The sequence below is a fragment of the Amblyomma mixtum genome, chromosome 1, assembly GCF_055824585.1.
Source record: "Amblyomma mixtum isolate Tamu chromosome 1, ASM5582458v1, whole genome shotgun sequence".
Lineage (NCBI taxonomy): Eukaryota > Metazoa > Arthropoda > Arachnida > Ixodida > Ixodidae > Amblyomma > Amblyomma mixtum.
Window position 1 is genome coordinate 208988584 of NC_143012.1, and position 22809 is coordinate 209011392.

A 22809-nucleotide genomic window follows, 5' to 3' on the forward strand; every position below is an offset into this window, starting at 1 on the left:
GAAATACCGTTCATCCCACTCGATTTCCCCCTTGCTGGCGTATTGTGATGTTAACGTGATAGCCTTAATGCTCCGTTACCCAGAAAATATGGCGTCGGCGATCTAGGTGTTAGGAGCGCAAAATCACGAGCCTGACTCTGGCAAAAAGCTCCCAGAGAGAACCTAGGAAGTAGTAGGGACACCTAGGTCACGTGACCTTGCGGCTTCATGGCAACGTGTCCACAGGATAGTGAACAAACAGGGCACCGTTGCAGGTAGCTGATAAATTAGTGATTGGCCACTCGTGAGGAGCAACATGGACCTCATACCGCCTACCCATAAGAACACCTCAGTGGCGCATCTCTTAACCGCTGCACCACTGCATCAGGGAGGGGTGTGACGAGTCCTAGGTATGTGTGAATGTAGAGAGTGACCTTCTGCATATATGGGAATTAAATTTTACGCTGTCGCCTCATACCCTTATTGCAGGCTTAAGTGTTCACTTCAATTCTTTTACCCTGCTGCGAATGATCTGACACCGCTCTTGCTGCTTTAAGTCGCGCCTTACAGAGAAAGCACCACATCAGAAACCGCACTTCACTCGAGAGGAGAGCGGACTTCTTTACGACGACAGGCGGCTCAGAGTACTGACGACGACTAACGACTCAGAAGTAGTAACAGGTTTAGTCACGGTCGTGCTTACAGTGCGTCTGCAAGACCAGGAGAGCCGCGGTCAAGTAGTGCAAATTCGTGAGTAAATAATCAGGCGCTCGCGAGCGGTGCATACGAAGCGAAGGGCGCAGCAGCAGCTGTCTTCCAAAGGCTGCAGCCTTTGCTTGCCATGCTAGTAGTCTCGTTCAGCCGTTTCGTATTCACTTGGCTTCGTTATTACTTGTCCTTACGTTGCTCTTTTTGTGCTCCTCTCACTGCGCAGGCGTGGAACAAAGCCTTGGCTACGAAAGCCCAAAACACTGCGCAATTCTGCGATGGCACCCGGCAAGGAAAGGAAGAAGATCTAAAGCAGACCGGTGAGTTTCTTGATGGCAGTACATAGTCACGTGATGGCAGCATCCCGGTAGTGTTCGTTGATAATTAAAAAAGGACGCGCACCAAGAGTCCACATTCTATTCCGGCGTTAATAAGCTCGAAGTGCTTCTGGTTCCCATTCTTGTCAAATTAGCACCAATATCGTCCGAACCAGGCGCCGAACAAGGGATGGTGATCATGGTGCATTCCAAAGGGAGTGGTTTATTTTTCGATGATAGGGCTGGGTGCTTGTGGGCGAATTATTAACGACAAAAATTTTAAAATACAGATGACGTTTGCTGTCGCTCCATGCAAGACAGGGAGACGACGGAACATATTCTTGTGCATGGTATGACCCTCCAGCCTTCAGTTTATTATGCCGCCGCAATAATCCGCGAAGCGCTGGGGCTTTCGAACAGCCAGGGCATGCCCAATTTTCAAAACGTAGAAATAAGTAGAGCAGACAGGAGGGTTGGTGGAGAATGTCGAACGCAGTTTCGCTATGAGACGAAAACTGGCAATGAATCCGAAAATACTGATCACGCTGAGATTACTGTCTGGGCGACACTTGTCACCACCCGATACTAATGGAACGCTGATAATTATCTGTATGTCTAGAGGCACACCTTCCGCGTCGGCACCGTCTGCGGATGCGCAGTTGCAATAGTGGCGCAAGGCACGACTTACGGCGCTTCACGACAAGATAGAAATAAGTGGCGCCCAACCATTTTGACGAAGTTCACCGCAGCGCCGAGCCTTTTTCGGAGAGAGAGAGAAAGGAATTTTAATGAGGAAAAGGTGGACAGGTCGGCCGGTGGTGACATAGCCCTGGCCTGCTACTCCACACAGAGCAAAGGGAAGGGGAGGAAAAGGAAAGTGCGAATGAAGGTTTATGATGGCATAATACAATGAGTTTCACGGGTGATGTCTACACACACACACGCACACACACACACACACACACACACACACACACACACACACACACGCACACGCACACGCACACGCACACACACATGCGAGCGCGCACACGCACACGCACACGCGCGCGCACACGCACGCACACGCACACTGGCGGGCACTCGCATCGCGGTTAGTAGAGATCTTTCTCTCCGATTGCCTTTCTGTGCATTAGGAACAGCAATAAGAACAAAGTGAGTAAAAAAAGTCCAAAGGCAAGGAGTCTGCATGCGTCCTACTTGTTAAACCGCAGCGGTCTGCACGTTCACCTACCAGAAAGTTCATGGCGGCAGCCTTTGCAAATTTCTCCACCTTCGATGTAACTATTTAGTAGTGACACCAGTGTTCTGACTGAGCATAAAATGCTGCAGAGGGAGCCGAGTGCGACAGGAAGACATCTGTAGAACAAGGAGGAGATAGGGAACGTCGGAAGTTTGACCTGTCAGCGGCCATGGCTGTGTCGGCGTTTTTTACTGGTTTAAAGTACCCGATTTCGAATCCGGTTGTGGCGGGCGTGTTTCGATGGAGACGAAAAGCAAAAAGCGCCCGTGTGCCGTGCGACGTCGTTGCGCGTTAGATTCCGAAGTGGTCGAAATTATTCCGGAGCCCTCCACTACGGCACCCCTTTCTCTGTTTCTTCGTTCAGTTCAATCTACTTACTTTCCTTTACAGTGCTGTTTTGGCGTCCAAAGTGAAGTGATACAGTTAGCTCAAAAACTAAACATTTGTAAAGAACCCCTGTGCTTCTGACCAAAAAGAAAACGGATTTGACCAACACTTTGCTTCCCAATATAGGGTAGCTAGGGCCTCTAATGTCGTTTCCTTCCACAATACTCAAAAGATGAGATTAAGGCATACTTTTACGCAACCAGCGGCATTCAGAGGTGTTCCTCAGAGCTGCTAACAAAACAGGGCGGTGCTAAGCCCAGCCTCTAGGCGGCTCAAAGAGCAGCTCAAGTGTTTGGCTTATGCTGGCAGGATAGCTACTCGATTCAAGTCGCGGCGAGTCGCGTCAGTATTTCTATCGCATTGCTGTTCAATTCGTTAACATTGATGACTCTGGAGCAGTATTACTTTCGCTGCTAGCTCAGGGATACTCAGCCACTCAGTGAACCAGCCAAAACATAAATTAGGCTTGTCGCCAAACGTATGCAATTCTTGTAAGCAAGAAATAGCAAGGCCTACAAGACCTACAAACCTGGCGGCGACTAGTGGTTCGTTCCGCCCCTGTACGCGCAATCCATGCAAGCTCGGAGGCCAAAACTTTCTTTTTTTAGTGAGCCAACCGTGTTTCGAAATGTGATATCTACGTGTATTTTTTCAGCGGTGACGCCAAAAGCATTGACCTGCACCGATTGTTTATTTCGTGGCTATGGTTGTTCACTTACGTTCTCACTCCGGACTACGCAGTTGAAGATTACGAAGGCGGCACCTCCCAGAGCACGGGATCTATCTTCGTCAAGAAAACGGAGCAATCATCGCAGAAAGGTTTCGCAATTATGCAGAACTGGTTCAAAGCCAGAGAGAAATTCGACGTCGCAGTGTTGGACAAGTACGCCAAACAAGCGGACGCTGATGCCGAGAGGTTCGCTCAGGTATGAAATGAAATCTGCTTTTAAAAAAGCATTTTTTCTGGATTGAACGCGAGTTAAAGAAGAGTTCTATACTATGACGTGTCGCGCTTGGAACTTGGAATGTCTAATGGAGTACGGACGGCCTATTTTGACTGCGTGTTCATCCTCTGTAGAGATGCGGAAGACATTGCCAGGCGAAAGTCTCCTCATAGAATTCTCCTGCGTCAGTAAATAATTATTTTTACTTCACTATGCTTCGGAAGTAAAGAATTATTTTCAGGCCCAAAATTGAGCTGAAAGAGAGACTTCATCTAGCTGTGTGAAACGTTCTGAATATAATAGTGTAATAGGTTGCTCGTTGTTGTAAAATATAGTGTGTCACGCTCTGTCTGAATGTACTATTTAAAACTCATCCACCTCTTAGAACCATCTTTAAAGGTAGTTCTGTTATAAAAAAAATATGTACATTACGAAGAACTTCTTGAGGCTTGGAAAAAAGCCGTTGTAGCAATGCTGAAACCTGGAAAGCCACCAGTGCGTCGAGAAATCTTATCAAAATATTCTGAATGTCATATAACCTTCGTCTTTAAATTTCGAGAATTGCTGGACGTTCATGACACCCCTCCCCCCTCCAAACACACACACACACCCACGCGCGCGCGCGCGCGCGCGCGCACGCACGCACACACAGTTTTCACAGAATGAGGGCTTATTGCTAGTGCAGTTAAAGATCGCCTCAATAGAGTACATGTCCTTCTATGGGAACCTCCGTGCGAAAAGCCCAGAGTAAAGAGTGAACGAGAGTCTCTTATTCCCTGAATAATGTCTGACTATATTGATTTTAGGGTCTCTTTATTGACTGAGGCGTGCTTAGCTTGTATGCATAGCAGCCCAAACGCAAACAGTATGCATGCACGCGTTCCAACCAGTTTTCCAGCCGATGCGTAATTAGCCTGAAAGTTGTTTGCTTCTCTCTCAGGCTCCCACCACTGCCGCTGGAAGTGCGCTCACTGTCTGTGCGATCCTTCATTGCAGCTCATCTGGGCAAAGAGTCTTCGCATCGGCTGCGGCTACGTAAAGTTCTCGCTCAAGAGCCAACCCGACGCAGACCCGACGGAAATCCTCGTGTGCAATTACAACCCTGCGTCAGTATGAACCACGTGCATTTTTTGCAGAGGTGCACAGTAGGCTGCCGATATATGACGCTAATGTGATGAAACATTGTTAAAGAACCCCTGGTGGTCGAAATTTCCGGCGCCCTCCACTACGGCGTCTCTCATAGCCTTAGTCGCATTGGGACGTTAAACCCCATAAACCAACCAACCAACCGAAACATTACCGCTACCGCGATGTTCCATAGCGAAATGTCGGCTCTTATGTTAGCCAAGTGCGCCTGCATGTCGTTTTACTGGAAAACTAGTGCGAGTGTCGCAAAGCAAGAAAAACTGGCAGTGGCTTAGCCCAGCTATGCCAGGATATACGTAGCGAGACCTACAGTTCCCCGTGGTTATGCATGTTGTCGAGATTGTTGTTGTCGCTACAATGTAAACTGTGAAGAAGTATTCGGTCAACACCACCGCATAGCGGCGGCTGGAGTATCCTTTTCGGCACCCACACGAAGCGATTGTGATACACCGAGTCGTATCACCTCAGCTTTTGTACACATAGCCGCGCATGCACACATACGCTGTTTATCCACACGACCCCACACGCGGCCGTGACGGCTGCCGAGGTGTGACGTCATGCGCCGCGCACCTGCTGCCTTCTCTGATTGCCGCGCATGCACATTCACGCGAGGCGCCGGCGGCGGCGAACTCTGACGTCATGCGCCGCGCCCCTGCTGCTCTTGCGCGTGCGCACTATCGGCCTCCCAGGCTCACGGCGAAATTCTCGACTGGGCTGCGTAGTGTAGCTCTCGCTACAAAAACCAGCGGCGTTCTTTCTGCAGCCTAAGAGATTGACGCCCCAATCTTCCAGAAGTACCACTAGGCGGTCTAGCTAGGAGGCTGCCTACCCACCTACTGCCAACCGCGAACCGCTGCCCCATCACACCTCCGCTTATTTCCACTTTTAAAAAAACGCATCCACCACCACCCACCCACCTACCTTTACTCTACAGAAGCGCCAATAGCGCCAGACCACCTTCCCTGAGCCCTCCACAAAGCCTCCATCCGTAAGAAGTACATGCAGCAGCAGAACGAATAAGTGATCGCGTAATCGAATTCAAAGAAGCAGTGGGAAAGCCACCTGCTCTCCAGAAACACCACCCAACAGACACCTGTCCACCCCACATTCCTAGGTAAAAGGCCATCGCTATCCACTTAACCCGCTGCCATCCTCGACCCAGCTTCTTCCGACTTCACACTCCAGAAAAATTCTGTCACACTTGTGAACCCTTGGCATGGAGTAAAAGCATACGTTAGAGGAAAAGCTTCAACTTAATCCCCGAGGGTAAACCCAACTGCTTTCGCAAAATTCTGGCGTCATATATCTGATCGCCCCGTACAATATTCAAGGAAACCAGCCATTATTGCGCTGCCCCGTTGATTCCCAATGAAATGTAAAGACTCATCGCCAAATAACACCCCTTATACATCGCGGCACTGGTAGCGGTCACGTTGGACCAGTACAACACAGAATCCATACATTTCCTACTTTCTAATCATAGTGCTATGTTCTCTGCGACCTGTGGCGGTCACGTTTCGCGAACAGCCACTCACATTGGATGGATTCCTCTAATTCTCGAGAAAAGGACCGCGCCTTAGGATTTCTCATTCTAGTGGAACTGCGTCACCATTAGCTATGGCGAAAACAAACGCACGAACTACGCTTAGACTTCCTGCTTCTGCGGAGGTTGGTGTCGATGATCACGGCCCTCCATGCACTGCAGTGCCCTAAGCATCGAACTCCCCCTCTGTGGCGGCACATAGCGTAGCAATACAGTCTAGCCTGGCTCCGCTACGCATTGCAGAGCCCGCAAGCTTTTGCTGCCGACAGTGCATCCTATCGCCCTTCACGCCACCGATTTTTTTCCGGCTAAGCAACTAAGGGCGAATAAATGATTCAAGACCTCCGCAACAAAACTCTAAAGGGAGCGCTACAAAACTCAAAGGCCGATAATATTACTTGGTAATGCGCCATTACAGCTGCTGGTGATTTCTCCAATTGAATGATCGTGTATGTTTTAAGCATGTCTGCTTTTTGAGGAGTTACCTTCGGAACGACAAAGGCGTCTTTGTGGTCTCTTAATTGAGCGCTTATGTGTCCAAACTGCCATACCGTGAGCTAAGTTTCGAACAGGAGGTCTATTAAGCGTTGTCTCGAGGTAGTAATTGCATCTTCCGGTGTCATCATCTGCAGATGGCAGTGATGACGTGTTTGTACTTTCGTATGTCTTTCTTTAAATTCACAAGTAGGGGGAAGAGAAACTGTGTACGTGTACTGTCGGAGCGAGTGTCAGGAACCGTATAACATTCTGGGGAGACACAATAAGAAAGAAATGGATGGCAAAGATGAGTGGTCCATTGTGTAACTTTGCTTCTCACTCTTCAGCAACATTGGTTACGATGAAGTCAATGAGCATGGCAGACATTTCAAATCAGAAGCAATTGGCATTCCTGCCTAATAATTCGTTATTTTAGCTCACCAGCTCGTCAGGTTCAATCCACCTTTCGGAGAGACATCAAAACATAAGCACGCTTGGTACGGTGCGTGTTAGTGATGAATGTCTTCTGGCACGTGCATTGAAAGAGCAGACATAAAGTCCGGCTAACAAAACGTTTGGGACCATCTCGGCACCTACAATTATGTGGTGGAGTTTGCGATCATTGGCGTCTAAATTCATCGGCAAGTACTCTTCCCTGATTCCCTTTCCTGTTCTAGATTTAGAGTTTGATGTCACCAGCATTGGTGAAGTTGAGGCCACCGTCTAATATTCGGAGAAGCGATCAGATGTGTCGGAGAACTCACGCGGGCAATGACTCCATGATTCTAAGGTCTAATACGAAGTGTCATATGAGCGACATGAGTGATAATGTAATTATTATGGGCACTAATCAGAAGCCTTCAGTAAGTAATCGGTCAGAGGAAAATGAACTGCTGTACCCCCAATGTTTAAGTTTAGAAGCTAGCCGTTGACAGCCGGGTTGTAAATTTAACATGCCGTAAGCTACAGTAATGGCAACTAGAGTGGGAGAAAGCAAGACAGTTGCAGTTGTTTGGCAGTCCACAACATCTACATCAAACAAACAGCAGGTTTAGATCATGACAGGTGATTGAACCGCATGACAATTAGCGGATGCATTACACCGTCAGGACTGATTGTTAACACTGACTCACACATTTCCGTGAAGAGGGTGATAGCTAACTGATGGTTTCTGCCCGTACCTTTCTATTCTTTTATGGCGGTTTAACGTCCCAAAGCGCCTGAGGCTATGAGAGACGCACTTACCTATTGGTCCGATAACACAGCTAAACAAGCGTTCAAATCATGCTAACCACCGCACTACGACTGATAGAAAACGAAGGGTGTAAACTTAACTGAGGGCATAAAAGCAGCATGAATGAGGGAACAAACGCGAGAGAAGGATATTATTGCTGACCTTGAGAAGAAGAAATTGATATAGCATTGGCATGTACTCTTCAGAGAACGCAAACGGCATTATACTGAGTGTGCAAAAAGCGAATTCTGAGAAGAAAGGTCTAGTCTGGTACGACATGAGCATGGAAACAGTGGTGGCAAATAAAAAATAAGGAGGCCGTATCTTCCACACGCTAAAGGCTGATTCGAGGTTAGTATGTTAGACTTTAGTGGTCTCGACTCATTGGTATGCCACTGCAACTTTTCAGAAAATGGAGGTGTAATCCTGAACCGTATGCATTTCTATGAGCTAGCACGAATGCTGTCAACACTACTCATCCCCGTCAATCGCAGTCAGAGCTGCATGCGCACTGATGCACATATGCAATGGCCTGTGTCCTCCGCAGGGGACGCGTGGAAGGTGAGCCGGTTTACGAGAAAGGCGACCCTTGCACAAAATGCGTGCATACGTTGTGCAACGAAGCGACCCAACTCTGTGTAAGTCCGATCTTTATATTAACTTATTTTACTTTGAACACTGCCGCCGCGGTGGCTCAGCGGTTATGGTGCTCGGCTGCTGACCCGAAAGACGCGGGTTCGATCCCGGCCGCAGCGGTTGAATTTCTTTGGAGGAGAAATTCTAGAGGCCAGTGTACTGTGCGATGTCAGTGCACGTTAAAGAACCCCAGGCGGTCGAAATTTCCGGATCCCTTCACTACGGCGTCTCTCATAGCCTTAGCTGCTTTGGGACATTAAACCCCGTAAACCAACCAACCAACCAACCAACCAACCAACCAACCAACCATTTGTTGCACATTTTTTGGAACGCCTTCTGGATTCCTCTATCGTGTTGTTGGTATTAATGCATTATATATTTATTGCTGCGATTAATGCGCATTGTAATATGTGCGTAATAGTAAATTAGAGGCAAAAAAATCTCTACTCGGGGGTAAAAATTTCCCCAGGACACATGAGCAGCGACCGAAGTCAATAACTGTGTTTTAACGGCTACCTCGAGACCGCACCTGTGGAGGTTGTAGCCGAACTCAGTACGTGCTCTAATCTACGATAATGAAGTGGGGGTGGTCGTTGGAAGACATTGCATCTATGCGCACTGATAGCTTTTCACGTGTCCAGAGTACTTCTCTCCTCAATTGTACTACCGTGAGCAAAAATTTTATAGAGCCCTGCGACCTTGCGCCGAACTATGATATACTCCATGCTTGCGCCGGCTCGAGAAGCACTTGTGATGTCGGGACCGGTGGACTGGCACATGCCAATCTCGAGCAGCGCGCGCGCTACTCGAGACTGATTGCTGCCGCTGCCGCTATTCCCCCCATCCCCAACCCAACCCGGAATGACTGGGAGGCGACCCTGCTCGGTTGCCACGACTTACAGGCCCAACAAGCCTTAGTCGGGCGCGCCCGGGCGGTAGCCACCGCCACTGGGGTCCCATTCTAGGGACCTCCATCTAGTCCTTGTAAGGATCGGTCCCTAACGGACTGATCCAAACATACGTCCTGTCCATTTTTAATAAATGTTTTCACCACCACCACCTTAACCCAGTCGATGAGCCTGCGCTGATCTTCCGGAGCATTGCTGGGCAGTGCTGCCTCTCAGTGCTCGAACAATACGTGTGATGTTTTAAGGCGAAATCCTTTACTGGCTCATGCACGCGGTGTCCGTCCTTGCGCTGGAATCGTGCCAACTGTGGCCCCTACTCCACGCAGCGGCGCAACCTCCTTCGTAATTTTGTTTCCTAAAATTCTTTTTCTTCACTACGGGCCCTCTTTCTGTCCCTTCTTTCACTCCCACTTCCTCCCTTCCTCTGCAAACGGACGTCGGGTTTCCACCGAGAGACACGAGACAGTTACTACAGTTACTGCGTAATTTCTTTTCCTCAAATGGAATTTTCATTTTCTGCACTACGGACCCTCTTTGTCTTTCTCCTTTCACTCCCACTCCCTCCCTTCCTATTCGGGTGTTCGGGTGTCCACAGCGACGGTTGCTAGGCAATGGCTCTTGCAGTCGCAAAAACAACACAAACGCGCGATTCAGGCGTCCATTGTCCCAGGGAGCCAGTTATGAGCGCTTCCTTTCCTGAAAATGATCACAGTGTAAAACGTCCACGCCAACGGCAATGAACGCCGAACGGACAACGGCGACGGCGACGTCGCGAAACGGGCGCCAAAGAACTCCCTCTAAAACACTGCAATCAAATTAGAGACCGCAGTCACCAAAGACAATAAAAAACCGCACATGCGGGAAGCCCGCCACGCGTCAAGCGGTTCGGGAAAGCGGTGGAGGGTTGGTGGTGGTAAAAACATTTAAGAATGAACAGGAGGTATGTTTGGATCAGCCCGTAAGGGACCGATGACCACAAGGCTTTCGCCAAGCGCAGTTCAGAATTTCCAAAGCGTCTTCGGCAATTTTTGGGACCATGATCCATCCATCCTTTTTGAGCGAGCTCGTTTACTGCTACAGTGCCATGAGAGTTTGAAGCCTACGTTGGTTTCCGCGCCCGGGGCATGTAACATAGTCTTGGGGCAGAGAAAGGGACGGTGCAGTTGAGGGCTCCCGACTAATTTTATCCAGCTGGGCTTCTTTACCGTGCACTGACATCTTATGCATTTCGTCCACATCGAAACGTGACCGCCGCGGATCAGATTTGATCCTAATTTTTCGGGATTAGCTGCCGAAACCGCTATCTTCTGCTGAGCAGTGCACGGCGATGTATAAGGATATGCACCCTAAACTACAGCGGCCGCCGTTTTGGCATCCATGCAGCCTGGCGAAAGACTATGTAGCCTATGTAATCAGGTTGTTTCCCTGTCCATGCTGCATGTCGGAAACTGCGCGTTAGGCGCCAAAATGGCGTCCGTGACGTCCTGTGCATACTTTATTGTGTATTACATTGTATCGCTTGTATTATAACCCGTTGTATCGTACTGCATCGCATCACATCGTGTCCCATCGTATTGTATCATCGCATTGCATGCATTGCATTGTGTTTCATTGAGCGGTTAACGTCTCGACGCGACAGATAGGCAATGACGGACGGCGTAGTGAAGTGCACTGGACTAATCTGGACCATGGACCACCTGTAGATTTTCAGGCGAAAGCCTTTAAAACACTTTAAATCACTTTAAAACGCTTTAAAACACTTTAAAAACCCTTCAAATCAACAGAAGGTTGTTAGCAGAGGTGCCACCTTTTTCTAGTCGGACCAGTAAAAGAAGTTTTGTGCTCGATAGGATCCGAACCACGATCCTTCCGTTCTGCAGCCGGGCGTTCTAATGGCTACGCTATTTGCTGCCAACGCATAAGCAGTTGTCCTTGTCTGTTGTCCGGCTGTTTGTTGTCCGGCTGTTGTCCGGCTGTTTTTTAACGATAACCTATCTCGGGTTAATCGCGAGCTGTTCCGACTAGCAAGGTCTCGGGGCAAACAAAAGGGTTTTGAGTTCGTCTGGACCAAAAATGGGAAGGTCCTTGCAAAGCGGTCCGAAGGCGCACCTCTCATTCGCATCAACAAGTTTTCGGATCTTGAGAAACTAACATAACCATGTCTGATACAGGTTTCGTGAAGTGTTCCGATTTTTCTGAAGTCCGGAAGTTCTTTCAGTATCACACAGGCAATTCATTTCAGTTTACTCATGTTAATATTCGCAGTATACGGAAACACTGGGACCATTTTTGTGCGTTAATTCACCCTTTTCACTTAAGTTTTGACGTCATTGCTCTCACGGAAGTGAACGCTTCGTCAGACGTGTTACTACAGTTCTCGCTGCCAGGCTACCAGTTATATTCTTACACTCGTTTACAAAGAATGGGAGGAGGAATCGCAGTTTTTGTTAAGGATTCTTGGTCCGTTTCTGAAATTAGTGTTCCTTTCACTCAAGCAGAAGTAGTTGCGCTCCGCCTAAGTACACCTTGGTTGTCGCTGGTTCTTCTCACAATTTACCGCCCTCCGTGTTGCAACGGTCGAATCTTTTTAGCTGAGCTAGATTTTGCATTATCATCGTTCTCCCGCGAAGAACACGTGTGCATTATCGGTGATATGAATATCGATATTTTACGCCCCACTGTGTCAACGGTCGCAGATTATCTGGACACTTTATCAAAGTGGGGGCTAGCGACTACAATCCACAGCCCTACACGTGAGGAATACTTAGCTGGGCAGCTGGTCGCGTCTTGCATCGACCACATCAACGTGCGTTCTCAAAACCTGTCGGTGCGGTCTGCTGTGGTTGAGGTCAAGCTTGCAGACCACTATTTCATTTGTTGCTCGTTAACAGATAGTTCCAGCCATCCTGTATCTATGCACAGCCAGCAAAAGGTCTCAGTACTTGATTATAAGCGTCTTGACGAAAGAATAGCAAAGCATGATTGGGATTCTTTTATACACAGTGTGTCCCCTGCGGACCTATACGATCGGTTCGTCGATGTTTTTCGTTCACACAAAGCAGAATCTTCCCGCATGGTGAATGTTAAACAACGAAATTTAGACAATAAGTGGATGTCTCCCGCAATATTGGCAGCCATTACAGAGAAGGATCTGCTCTGGGCTCGATCAAGACGTGCCCCAAACTGTTCTCAGCTACGACTGCAGTTTAAACATGAACGAAACCGTGTCAACGCCATGATCCGTCTGGCCAAGCGCAACCACTTTAGGTCTCAGTTTAATGACGCACGTTTTAACAGCAAGAAAACATGGTCATTGGTGAATAGTCTGAAAGGAGGGAGCGCTGCTATCTACAATGATACATATTTCATCTCGCATTTTCATAAAGATGGACAGAGCATTGCGAATGACTTCAACAATTTTTTTTCTCTGGTCTCTGGTGCATCTCGAACCCCTCCTACCGACTGTCCTATGCCTCTCAGTGTGATGGAATCTGCTTTCCTTCCTGATATTACTGAAAGTGATTTAAGGTGTATACTTTTCAGTCTTAAACGTAGCAAATCTCCTGGTCATGACGGCCTCACGATTTCTGAATTGTGCAGAAATTTTGAAGTAATTAAAGGTGTTCTACTAGTTATCCTTAACACTATCATTTCTACTGGTATAATACCTGCTTCAATGAAAACTGCTAAAGTTATACCTTTGTACAAGGGTGGCTCCAGAAACGTTATGAGTAATTACCGACCTATCTCTATTCTACCATGCATTGGCCAAATTTTTGAGAAGCATCTATTTCTCACCATGACGAATTTTTTGAATACGCACAGTGTTCTATCACCTTGTCAGTACGGCTTTATAGCAGGAAAAGGAACAACGGTTCTTCTTGAAGAATTCTCTGACGTGCTAAATTCAGCTTTTGATAAGAATCAAGTCGCATGTTCTCTTTTTCTGGACGTTAGCAAGGCTTTTGATAGCATCTGCCACGTTCTTTTGCTTGATAAACTTTCTGCGCTGGGATTTCGAGGTTCGTTTTTGGAACTGCTTACTAACTTTTTACAAGATAGGCGCCAATATGTGTCGATTTCAAGATTCCATAGCGATTTCACGGCAATTGCCTCTGGAGTCCCGCAAGGTTCTATATTAAGTCCTTTATTATTCAATCTATACGTTAACGACCTTGCTAACAGTGTGCCATCTTTGCTGTTTCAGTATGCTGATGACACTGTTATTGTTGCATGTGCAAAGAAATACACTGATGCTGTTACAGCATTGCAGATAGCTGCTATTAAAGCCATGGACTGGTTTAAGTTTAATCTTATTAATGTTAATACTTCTAAAACAAAACTGATCTGTTTTCATAACCCATTAAAACAAGTTGAATTAACTGACCTTGTTTATTTGCATACTTCCTCTTGTCTTAATTGCAACTGTGTACCAGTTGAATATGCGCATTCGGTCAAATATCTTGGCCTGACCTTCGACAGTGATCTCTCTTGGAAATCGCACCTTTCTTTTGTTTGCCAAAGGCTTCGTGCTGTATCGTGTGTCCTGTATAACATTAGATATTTTATGCCTTTTTCTGTCCGTAAATGTGTTGTACATGCTCTAGCCTATAGTGTACTTAGGTACGGAATTACTGTTTATGGTCACTGCACGGTTCGCTGGCAACATAGGGTGAATTCGCTTTTGCGTTTGCTTCTAAAGAATATTGCTTACGACCTGTCCATTGGTAATGACATTGATATTTTTAGAAGACTAAAGCTTCCAAGTTTTAACTCTTTATTAACAGAAACTATTGTGCTAAAACACTTCTGGTACAGTCAGTTCACCGTTCCATATGTCCCTGCTCGGGATTTAAGACCAAAATACCGCTACTGCATTCCTCGCTCCTCAACCCGGTACGGTAAGCGCACACGTCATTACTATGTACCTGCCTGTTTCAATAGCTTGCCTCCTACTGTACTCCGCATGAAAACTAAATACACCCTGAAAAAAACTTTGCGGTATGTCTCCGTGTTGCTTCCTGCCCCGTAGTTATTTCAGCTATTTACTGTATTAATTTCAAATCACTGTAATCTTTCTTGATGTTGTAATAGTTATATATTTGTTTCATTCTGTTTGGTGACCATTTTCTTTTTTTGCAAAGTTCATTGCAACGTCTCTATTTTCCTTTGTTTTGCCAATGTTAGCTGTCTGCCAGGCGCTGCCACTCAAGCCCTTTGAGGCTTTGGTAGGCCTGATTCATGTTGTCTGGCAATTGACGTGAATAAAAGTTCTATCTATCTATCTATCTATCTAGGACGCTGGAGAGTGTTTACAGAAAGGCGTCGAATTAGACGGATGCCTTCCAAACGCCCTCCAGTGTCTCCAGCATTTAAGATTCGCAAACAATTGTGTACTTAACACCTTAACCACAGATCAGTGACACAAGTAGCAACACCACGCTAAAGACTGTCGCCTCAACGCACTTTAGGTCAACAAAGTGCCCCCCTGAATTTTTTAAGGCGGAAGGCTTTAATGCCTCATCGTTGCAAGGAGGAGCTGTCGACAGAAATGTCACGCTTTTCAATTGGTCGAAATGGTCGTAACGTCACAGTGCGCGAATTTCAAACGGGCCAATTGTACTTTGGCTAGTTTAATTGTTTCTTTGTTTATTGGGGTTTAACGTCCCAAAACAACTAAGGCTATGAGGGACGCCGTAGTGAAGGGCTCCGGAAATTTCGACCACCGGGGGTTCCTTAACGTGCACTGACATCGCACAGTACATGGGCCTCTAGAATTTCGCCTTCATCGAAATTCAGCCACCGCGGCCGGGATCGAACCCGCGTCAGCAGCCGAGCGCCGTAACCACCCAGTCCTCCCAGGCCTTGAGGTTCTCTAGGTCCCGCTGGGGAGGGTCCGCCGGGCAGAGGGAATTGATGTCGAGGGAAGAGGCGAGGGGTTCTGGGCATAGGGCGCATGCCAGAGGAGGGAAGGAGGGATGATAGTGGGCTATGTTAAGGGGTAAGCGGAGATTGTGTGTCTCTAGTCTGCTCCAGAGTGCTGCGTGTTTGTTATCTAGGGAGGGGTGGGGCGGGGGTATTGCTCGCGTGAGGCTCTGTATGCCTGGGTCAGCTCACTGAATGAGTGCACGCGCTCCTTCGTGAATCCCCGATCCGAGGCCACCTCAGCCCGGTTTAAAGAACCTCGAGCTAAAAGGTTGGCGGCCTCGTTTTCGGGATTCCGGGAGTGCGAGGGCACCCATATCAGCTCCACTCGGCGGGGCGGGGGTGCATCGGGCGAGTCCAGTATGTCAAAAACAGGGACATGAACTCTGCCTCGAGCAAGATTTTGAATCGCAGTTTTAGAGTCACTTCAAATATACCGGGCGTCCGTGCGAGTGATAGCAAGTGCAATGGCGGATTCCTCTGCAGCCTCTGGGGACGTGTTAGGAGGGAGAGGTAGTGTGAGGAGGGTGGATGAAGAGGAGTCCACCACAGCTGCTGTCGCTTCATCACCCGTGCAAGCAGCGTCCACCCATACGGCGTCCGGCTCGGAACCGTATGCCTGATGGAGAGCCTTCGCACGGGCTCTGCGGCGCTGCTCATGGTGGGACGCGGTGCATATTTCTCGGGAGCGGCCTGATGAGAAGCCCCCAGTGAAGGGGTCGTGGCATGGCGAGGAGGGTTGGGTCGTTGGCCGGTATTTGCATTCCGAGGGAGTTCACGATATACCGACCTGTGGAACTTTGTGTGAGCCTGATATATTGGGCCTGTCGGCGGGCCTCCACCAGTTCCCCGATCTTGTTGTGGAGGCCCAGGCCTAGTAATCTGTCTGTGGGTGTGTTGAGGGGAAGATGAAGTGCTACCTTGAATGCCTTGCGAATCAAAGCATCCAAAGCGTGTATGTCATGTTTGGATAGTTGTAAATATGGGGTAGTGTACAGCACACGGCTGAGGACAATGGCAGAGCCGAACGGGTGACGGCGTTCACTAGACTCCCTGGCAGCGTTGCAAGACGCTGTCGCGTTCCACTCTTACAGCCGAAGCTTAACATCTTAAGCACACAGTGACACAAGCACCAACACCGCGCTTAAGGCTTCCGTCTACCGCACTTTAGGTCAACAAAGTGCCCCACTGAATTTTTTAGCGTGTGCGTTAGATAAATATTTCTCCTTGTAAGATAAATATTTTTTTCGGTCCTTGGACCAGGTAGTGTATCTAGCTGCCAATTTTCATTGCACAGGGATGCGGATAACGCTTTGACCACTTGGAACGACCGTTGGATGCTCCAGCGGTCAAGTTTTGTGGAGTGGCAGCAGGTTATCAAGGTGGCTACTTCACTCACGGTGGCTACCTGAACCACCGCTATGGAAGCAATGAAGAACGATGGTAGATAAGGAGGGAGCAAGGTGTCGTCTTCACTCATAGAGGCCCACAGACAAGCACAATACACTCGTGTAGCTCAGTCTTTCACACGATGTCATATACTTGACGTCCTCCAAATTCGCATACCAGCAGCCGACCTCAAACTACTACCAGACTCCCACCCCACACAGGCACACAGCTCCTATTAAAACCCCTACCTCGGGACGCCCACACCCTATATCACTCGGCCCGCCGCATAGCTCGTGCAAAAACTCCACAAATACAATGGTTCGGAAGCCGACGCCGTATGGTTGGACGCAGCCTACAGGGGCAAAGACGCAGCCAATGCAGTCGTTAAATGCACACTCCAGCCCATCGCCACCCTGCACCTTGCTTCCACATCCACACTGGAATTTTTGAGGAAGCGGTAATCGCGGTTACACTACACACACTAACCTCCGGTATGTCCTTACTGCCTCAAAAAATGCTGTCTTATATTTTAGACGACAGAGAGTGCATGAGACCATTTTCCGCATCCCCAGCTTTCCCGCGATAAACCCGCCCAGCATTGCGTAACTGATCTGGGTGCCTGAGCACTCTGGGACCCCGGCAGCAAAGCCGCCACTGACCACGCCCAAGTTCTTATGAACCGGGTGGCGGCGGAATTCACTCCTTCAGCGAGCTGTCCAAGGCGTATCGCGCTGAGCGTCAGCTACACACCCCACCGCACCAGTCAGTTGGCAATTGCCACAAATACGAGTATTATGGCGCCGCATTCAGACCCGCACTCTTCCCTGCCTCTATTTACTGTCCCGGATTCCCCGGGAGCATACACCCCCTCTTGCACCGATTGCACCCACCCCACGCTACTCTTACCAACAATCTCTTTGAATGCCCTGTGAACCATCACCCGCGGGGCCTGCAGCTACGGACCACTTGGGAGGAATGTGAGATCCTACGGCGCTCTGGACCAGGCCAGGCAGAAGAACGCCACTGACCAGGACGCCCACGTCTTGGAACTCCATGAACTCTTGAACGCATAGTGCTGTGGGGTCGAGCGGGGACCCATGGACCTACTGTCCCAAAGCACTAGTTTATCTCTCTCTGTTTAAAGGGATGCGTTTAAGTTGAGTACAGTGCGCACGTTGTGTATAATATCCAGCTCTCTACAGTGCATTGCGTTTAATAAAGCTTTTTTACTAGGCCTGTAAAACATGCAAAATGATAACCTCTTTCCGGCGGACGGACCAATCGCAAAGTTTGCAACCGGCTGTCGACGCTCCTTCGGCTTGCATCGCTTCCTTCAGAAAGGTTCCGGAGTGGTAAAATAGCGCATGCACAATGTGCGAGCCTTCAAACGTTCTACTACTGGCTGCGTTCAACCTCTCTTCTAGCTTTTTTTTTTGTCTCTTTAAAACCAGTGCATAAACGCATCGTTACATGGAGAAGAACCGCGCTTCTATTGTTGGCAAACATATTACTGTTCATTTTGATGGTGCTTGAGCTAAAGCGATGGAAGACATTTTTCTGAGCAATGGCAACCGTTACACTGTCGATTGACTGCTGTTTGGTTCATGGTTTAGGGGGGTTTAGCGTCCCAAAGAGACTCAGGTTATGAGGGAGGCCGTAGTGAAGGGCTCCGGAAATTTCGGCAACTTGGGGTTCGTTAACGAGCGCTGACATCGCACAGTACACGGGCCTCTAGAATTTCGCTTCTATCAAAATGCGACCGCCTCTGCCGGTATCGAACCCGCGTCTTTCGGGTCAGCAACCGAGCGGAATAACCACTGAGCCACAGCAGCGCTTCACCAACTGCTGTGTCTTCAATATCGAGGGACGAGGGGTGCCTGTATGGGCATCGGTACTTAAGGCATTGTTATTCGGTAGCTGGCTCGCAATGATGACGACATCAGTTACCTCCAGTGTCAACATGGCGGTGAAGGTTACCTGCCCCGTGTCTATAAGGAGACAAGGTCCGCTGGTGCCTGCTCAGTAGGGGCTTATTTTATGCTTTTTTCGCCTTACGAGGGACCCACTTGGAAGTTTCGTGAACCTCAAGTTCGTCGCTGTTATCGGACTCTTCCGCGCAAGCATCGAAAACTACCGACTGGTCATTCAAACCACGATCCCTAGAAATCAGCTCAGCAGTCCCCTCCAGGACTATAGGGAACGCAGATGTAGGAAGACCACTCATCGTGATTTTTTTTCCTTCGGACAGAACGTTGATCGGCTAACCACGCAAATAGTACAGTTCATCTCCACATCCTGACAGCGCTAACATCGGCACAGTTTTTCCTTGCACGCTATTGATAGGACCGTGGACATAAAAGGTGAAGCAACTTAATCAGTCTGAAAATTGATCACGACGTCCTGCTTCAATTAGTTTTCATGAAAACCGCCATCATTACGCTGTTGTTCCGACGTCAATGGCGCCATCTCCCGAACAAAACTTCACCTCGGAAGAGAAATTTAGGACTTTTGTTTTAGAGTAACATGTGTGAAACGCACGGATCGTTGAAGCTTTTTCAGCACAGGTGCCGACACTTCACTGTTGATCAACTAGCTTTCTGCGCCACCTTAATGCTCATATGCCGATGTACTGCGTTGTACATATGGCTGCGAGTCAGATTATCCCAAATGGTCGAAACTAATCCGCGGTTCTACAGTACGGCGTCTCCCATATAGGCCATATGCAACTTGGGAACTTTAAACTAAAAATACTTCTTTGCGTAAAGAATACCGCAAGATCGCCATTAAAAGAGGCTCCTAGGTCATTTCTAGGAACATGCTTCTTCTCGGTGTCTTGAAAGATGGACAACTTTTTCAAAGTGGTGTGCCCTCCATGTTATTCTGTATAGCGAATGTCTGCTGGCGAAACTGGCCTGTGTGCTTCCTAACAAGGTAAGCGTGAATAGATGGACAGGTCAGCGTAAGATGATTCTTTTCACGAAGGAACAAAGATATGGAGGTAAACTCCCATGACAGTTCTGTTCTTTGTGCTCAGTGCTAATGGCGCTCGGCTGCTGACCCGAAAGATGCGGGTTCGTCCCGACCGCGGCGGTCGAGTTTGGATGGAGTTGAAATTCTAGAGGCCCGTGTACTGTGTTACTTCAGTTCGCGTAAAGAACACCAGGTGGTCTAAATTTCCTGAGGCTTTCATGACGTTGTTCTTCATAGCCTGAGTCACTTAGGGAAGTTAAACCCCCATAAACCAAACCGTTTCTGTTCTCTGTGCCGATGTCCCTTCATTGCGCCCATGTAACGAGGAGGTATACCTAAGAGACATATGTGCTGACCTTTTCTCCGCCTCGACATTGCAGAGAAACGAGTTCGACGAGATGAATGAACGGCACACGAGTGCCGACGACAGCGGTGCGCTGCTGGGCGCCCTGGGCATCGTTGCCTCCGTCATCGCCGTCTTAGTGGCCGTGGTGGGCGTGTGTTGCATGCGGAGTGAGCGGCGTAGCGCCGCCGAAGCAGCCGAAGAAGCCCCATTGGCTGGAGGCGGAGCAGACGAAGGAGCCGGAGGCGGTGGAGACGAAGGAGCCGCCGCCAAGCTTGCCTCCAAGGAGAATGAAAAGATGGAAGGAAAGACGGAAGGCACCGAAGGGATCGGGAGCCAAGAGGCGATCACCAAGAGCACCGGGTGATTCGCAGTTGTGCCTGGCTGCGGGCGCAGCTCCACTCGTGGTGCCATTGTGCGAGCGACTTACTGCTGACGACGATAACGATATCTAAAAACCAAAATAGAAGTCCAAATGCGGTTTTATGCAGCCAGTTTGGTACGGTATTTATTCATTTCCTTGCGCTACAGAAAATGCAGAGCACACAGGGCGCAAACGCGAAACCTTGGTTTAGAAGGCGGTACTGTTGCTCATTTCGATACAAGGAGGGAAACATTTGCGTGGAGTGTTAGGAGGTCGCTGTTTATTTGGCATGTCATTTGAGGAAGGGCGCAGGGGCATGTAGCGTTTGGTTAAAGACAAAGACGCGATTGAAGCGGAAGCCTTCAAATTTATATACAGAAAAAAAGCTTGCAATAATAATGGAGCAATGTTTAGGTAGTGAGGTGATGGATGCAGTTAGTGAGCACACTCTTGTTGCAATACGAAGCACCTGAATATAAAAGCAAACAAAGCCTGCGAAAGCCGCTGCTGTTCCCGGCGCCATATAGCTCATGAACTCCGCTTTAAGCTCCGTTATTTGTCAATATAAACTGCGGCTTCTAGTGAAGCATGGCAGATGATTTTTTTGCTCCTCAAATGTCGAAGTTCTAAACACCTCGTGAATTTAGTTCTTTAATGAAAGCGTTTTTGCCGAGCAATGATTTACATTTTGTAGGAAGTGCTGGAGGCCATCACTAATTCGACAAGTAATGTGCTACGTCTCTGTGTTATTCCAAGTCTTTGCTACCTTCAGAATTTGTAGTACAGGGCTCTGCTAACTAGAGTACACGAGCGCAGATGATCGCATCGGTTGTTACGTCGCAATTTTTTAAACAGCGCCGGATGAAGACCAAGGTGAATTTTTGGTCGCATACGGGTATATTACGAGAAAGAAGCACAGAAAACGTTACAGGACCTCCCGGTTAGACTAGCTTTATGTGCTTTGGCGTGCTAAAAAACAGTTAGCTTGTAGAATTAACAGATAGAAGAAACGTTTATGACCCTTATCCTACCTGATGTGATGGGCATGTTCAAAACTGCAAAGTTGTAAAGAAAAATATAGGCAGCCTTTGAAGACAGATAGTTACAGAAAACGAAGTCAAAACACCTTAAGGCATTAGCGTTAGCGCTGCGTCTATCTCTACCTTGGTTGAAGAATTACTGTTTTCACTCGCGCCTAATTTTGTTGCACTTGTTATAATGTATGCGCGATTGTTAATGGATTTATTAATTTACGGGTGTTTTCTTGGTAATTTTTTTCTTGTTTTCTTGTGCTATTTTTATTTCTTAATGTTTGCATGAAAGAATCTGGCATGTATTTGTACGAGTGGTGATGCGAATAAACCGCAATTTCTGAGTGCGGTGTTGCATGTTTTCTTCGTTTTTTTTCTGCGTGCGCCGTCGCGCAGTTTCGCCATCAACAATGCTTTCAAAAGGGCCGTCAGGGTTATTCACCCACGCAAAGAAACAAAGGAGTGGTGGCTGGGAATTTTCGGTAGCCGCACACACACTCCCATCCTGGTCAACGTGCACGGAAGGGAGCGTGAGAGGAAGAGAGAAAACTTTCAATTAGCATACTAACTCGGAGGAGCCGGGTGGTCGGGGCCCCAGCGGAACAGCTGACTTGCGTACTAGCTGGATCATCCAGGCATGCTGGTCCAGGTCGCCCTCAAGCGCGGGCTGCCGGTAACCACCCACGACCAGAAGCCAGCCCACCTCTGAAATTTTTAACTCTAAGGGCTTCGCCAACAATTTTTTTTGCCAACATCTTTTTATATATCGTAAGACTCCACTATAACAGTCAGTATATCTGGAGACGCCCCCTCGGCGGGCTTGCACTTTTTTGCTATCAGTCTTTTTCCTATCATCAAAGAAGTTATTTGTTTTCTTTTGCAGTCCTGACTCCACGGAAAGGTGGAGAAACCTGGAGCGCCACGCATCGCAATGAGCGCGACGCATCGGAAATAGCGCGCCGGCATGCCGCTGGATGAAAACGGTCACCTCCTTGCCTGTCTCTACAACGGGCGCTGCTAGACAGTTACGCGCCAATCAAGTCTAACCGAAGCGCTAGTATTATGTACCATTTTTGCTCCCGACAGTACCGTAACATGACTCACAGAAAACTACTGCACACTTCTAAGTAACTTGAAAAGTCAGTTAGAGCCGTTTTCAAAAGCTAATACTACAAGGCAGGTGTATGAACAGAAAACAACATTTTGGGGTTTGCAATAATTGTATCATTATCACTACTTTCAGAAATAGTGCATAAGATTCTCTC

At 48.2% G+C, this 22809-nt stretch overlaps 1 protein-coding gene across 1 annotated transcript in view; it reads left to right on the forward strand.

The window, feature by feature from the left end:
* LOC149370725 (uncharacterized) overlaps positions 1-21637 on the forward strand; it is a 100630-nt gene extending 78993 nt beyond the window's left edge. Inside the window, exons 6-10 of the mRNA XM_089562930.1 lie at positions 914-1007; positions 3376-3560; positions 4575-4684; positions 8526-8616; positions 20187-21637. Coding sequence (XP_089419056.1) covers positions 914-1007; positions 3376-3560; positions 4575-4684; positions 8526-8616; positions 20187-20516 — 810 coding nt within the window. The 3' untranslated portion in view covers positions 20517-21637. The remainder of the gene's footprint in view (positions 1-913; positions 1008-3375; positions 3561-4574; positions 4685-8525; positions 8617-20186) is intronic.
* The last annotated feature ends 1172 nt before the right edge of the window (positions 21638-22809 follow it).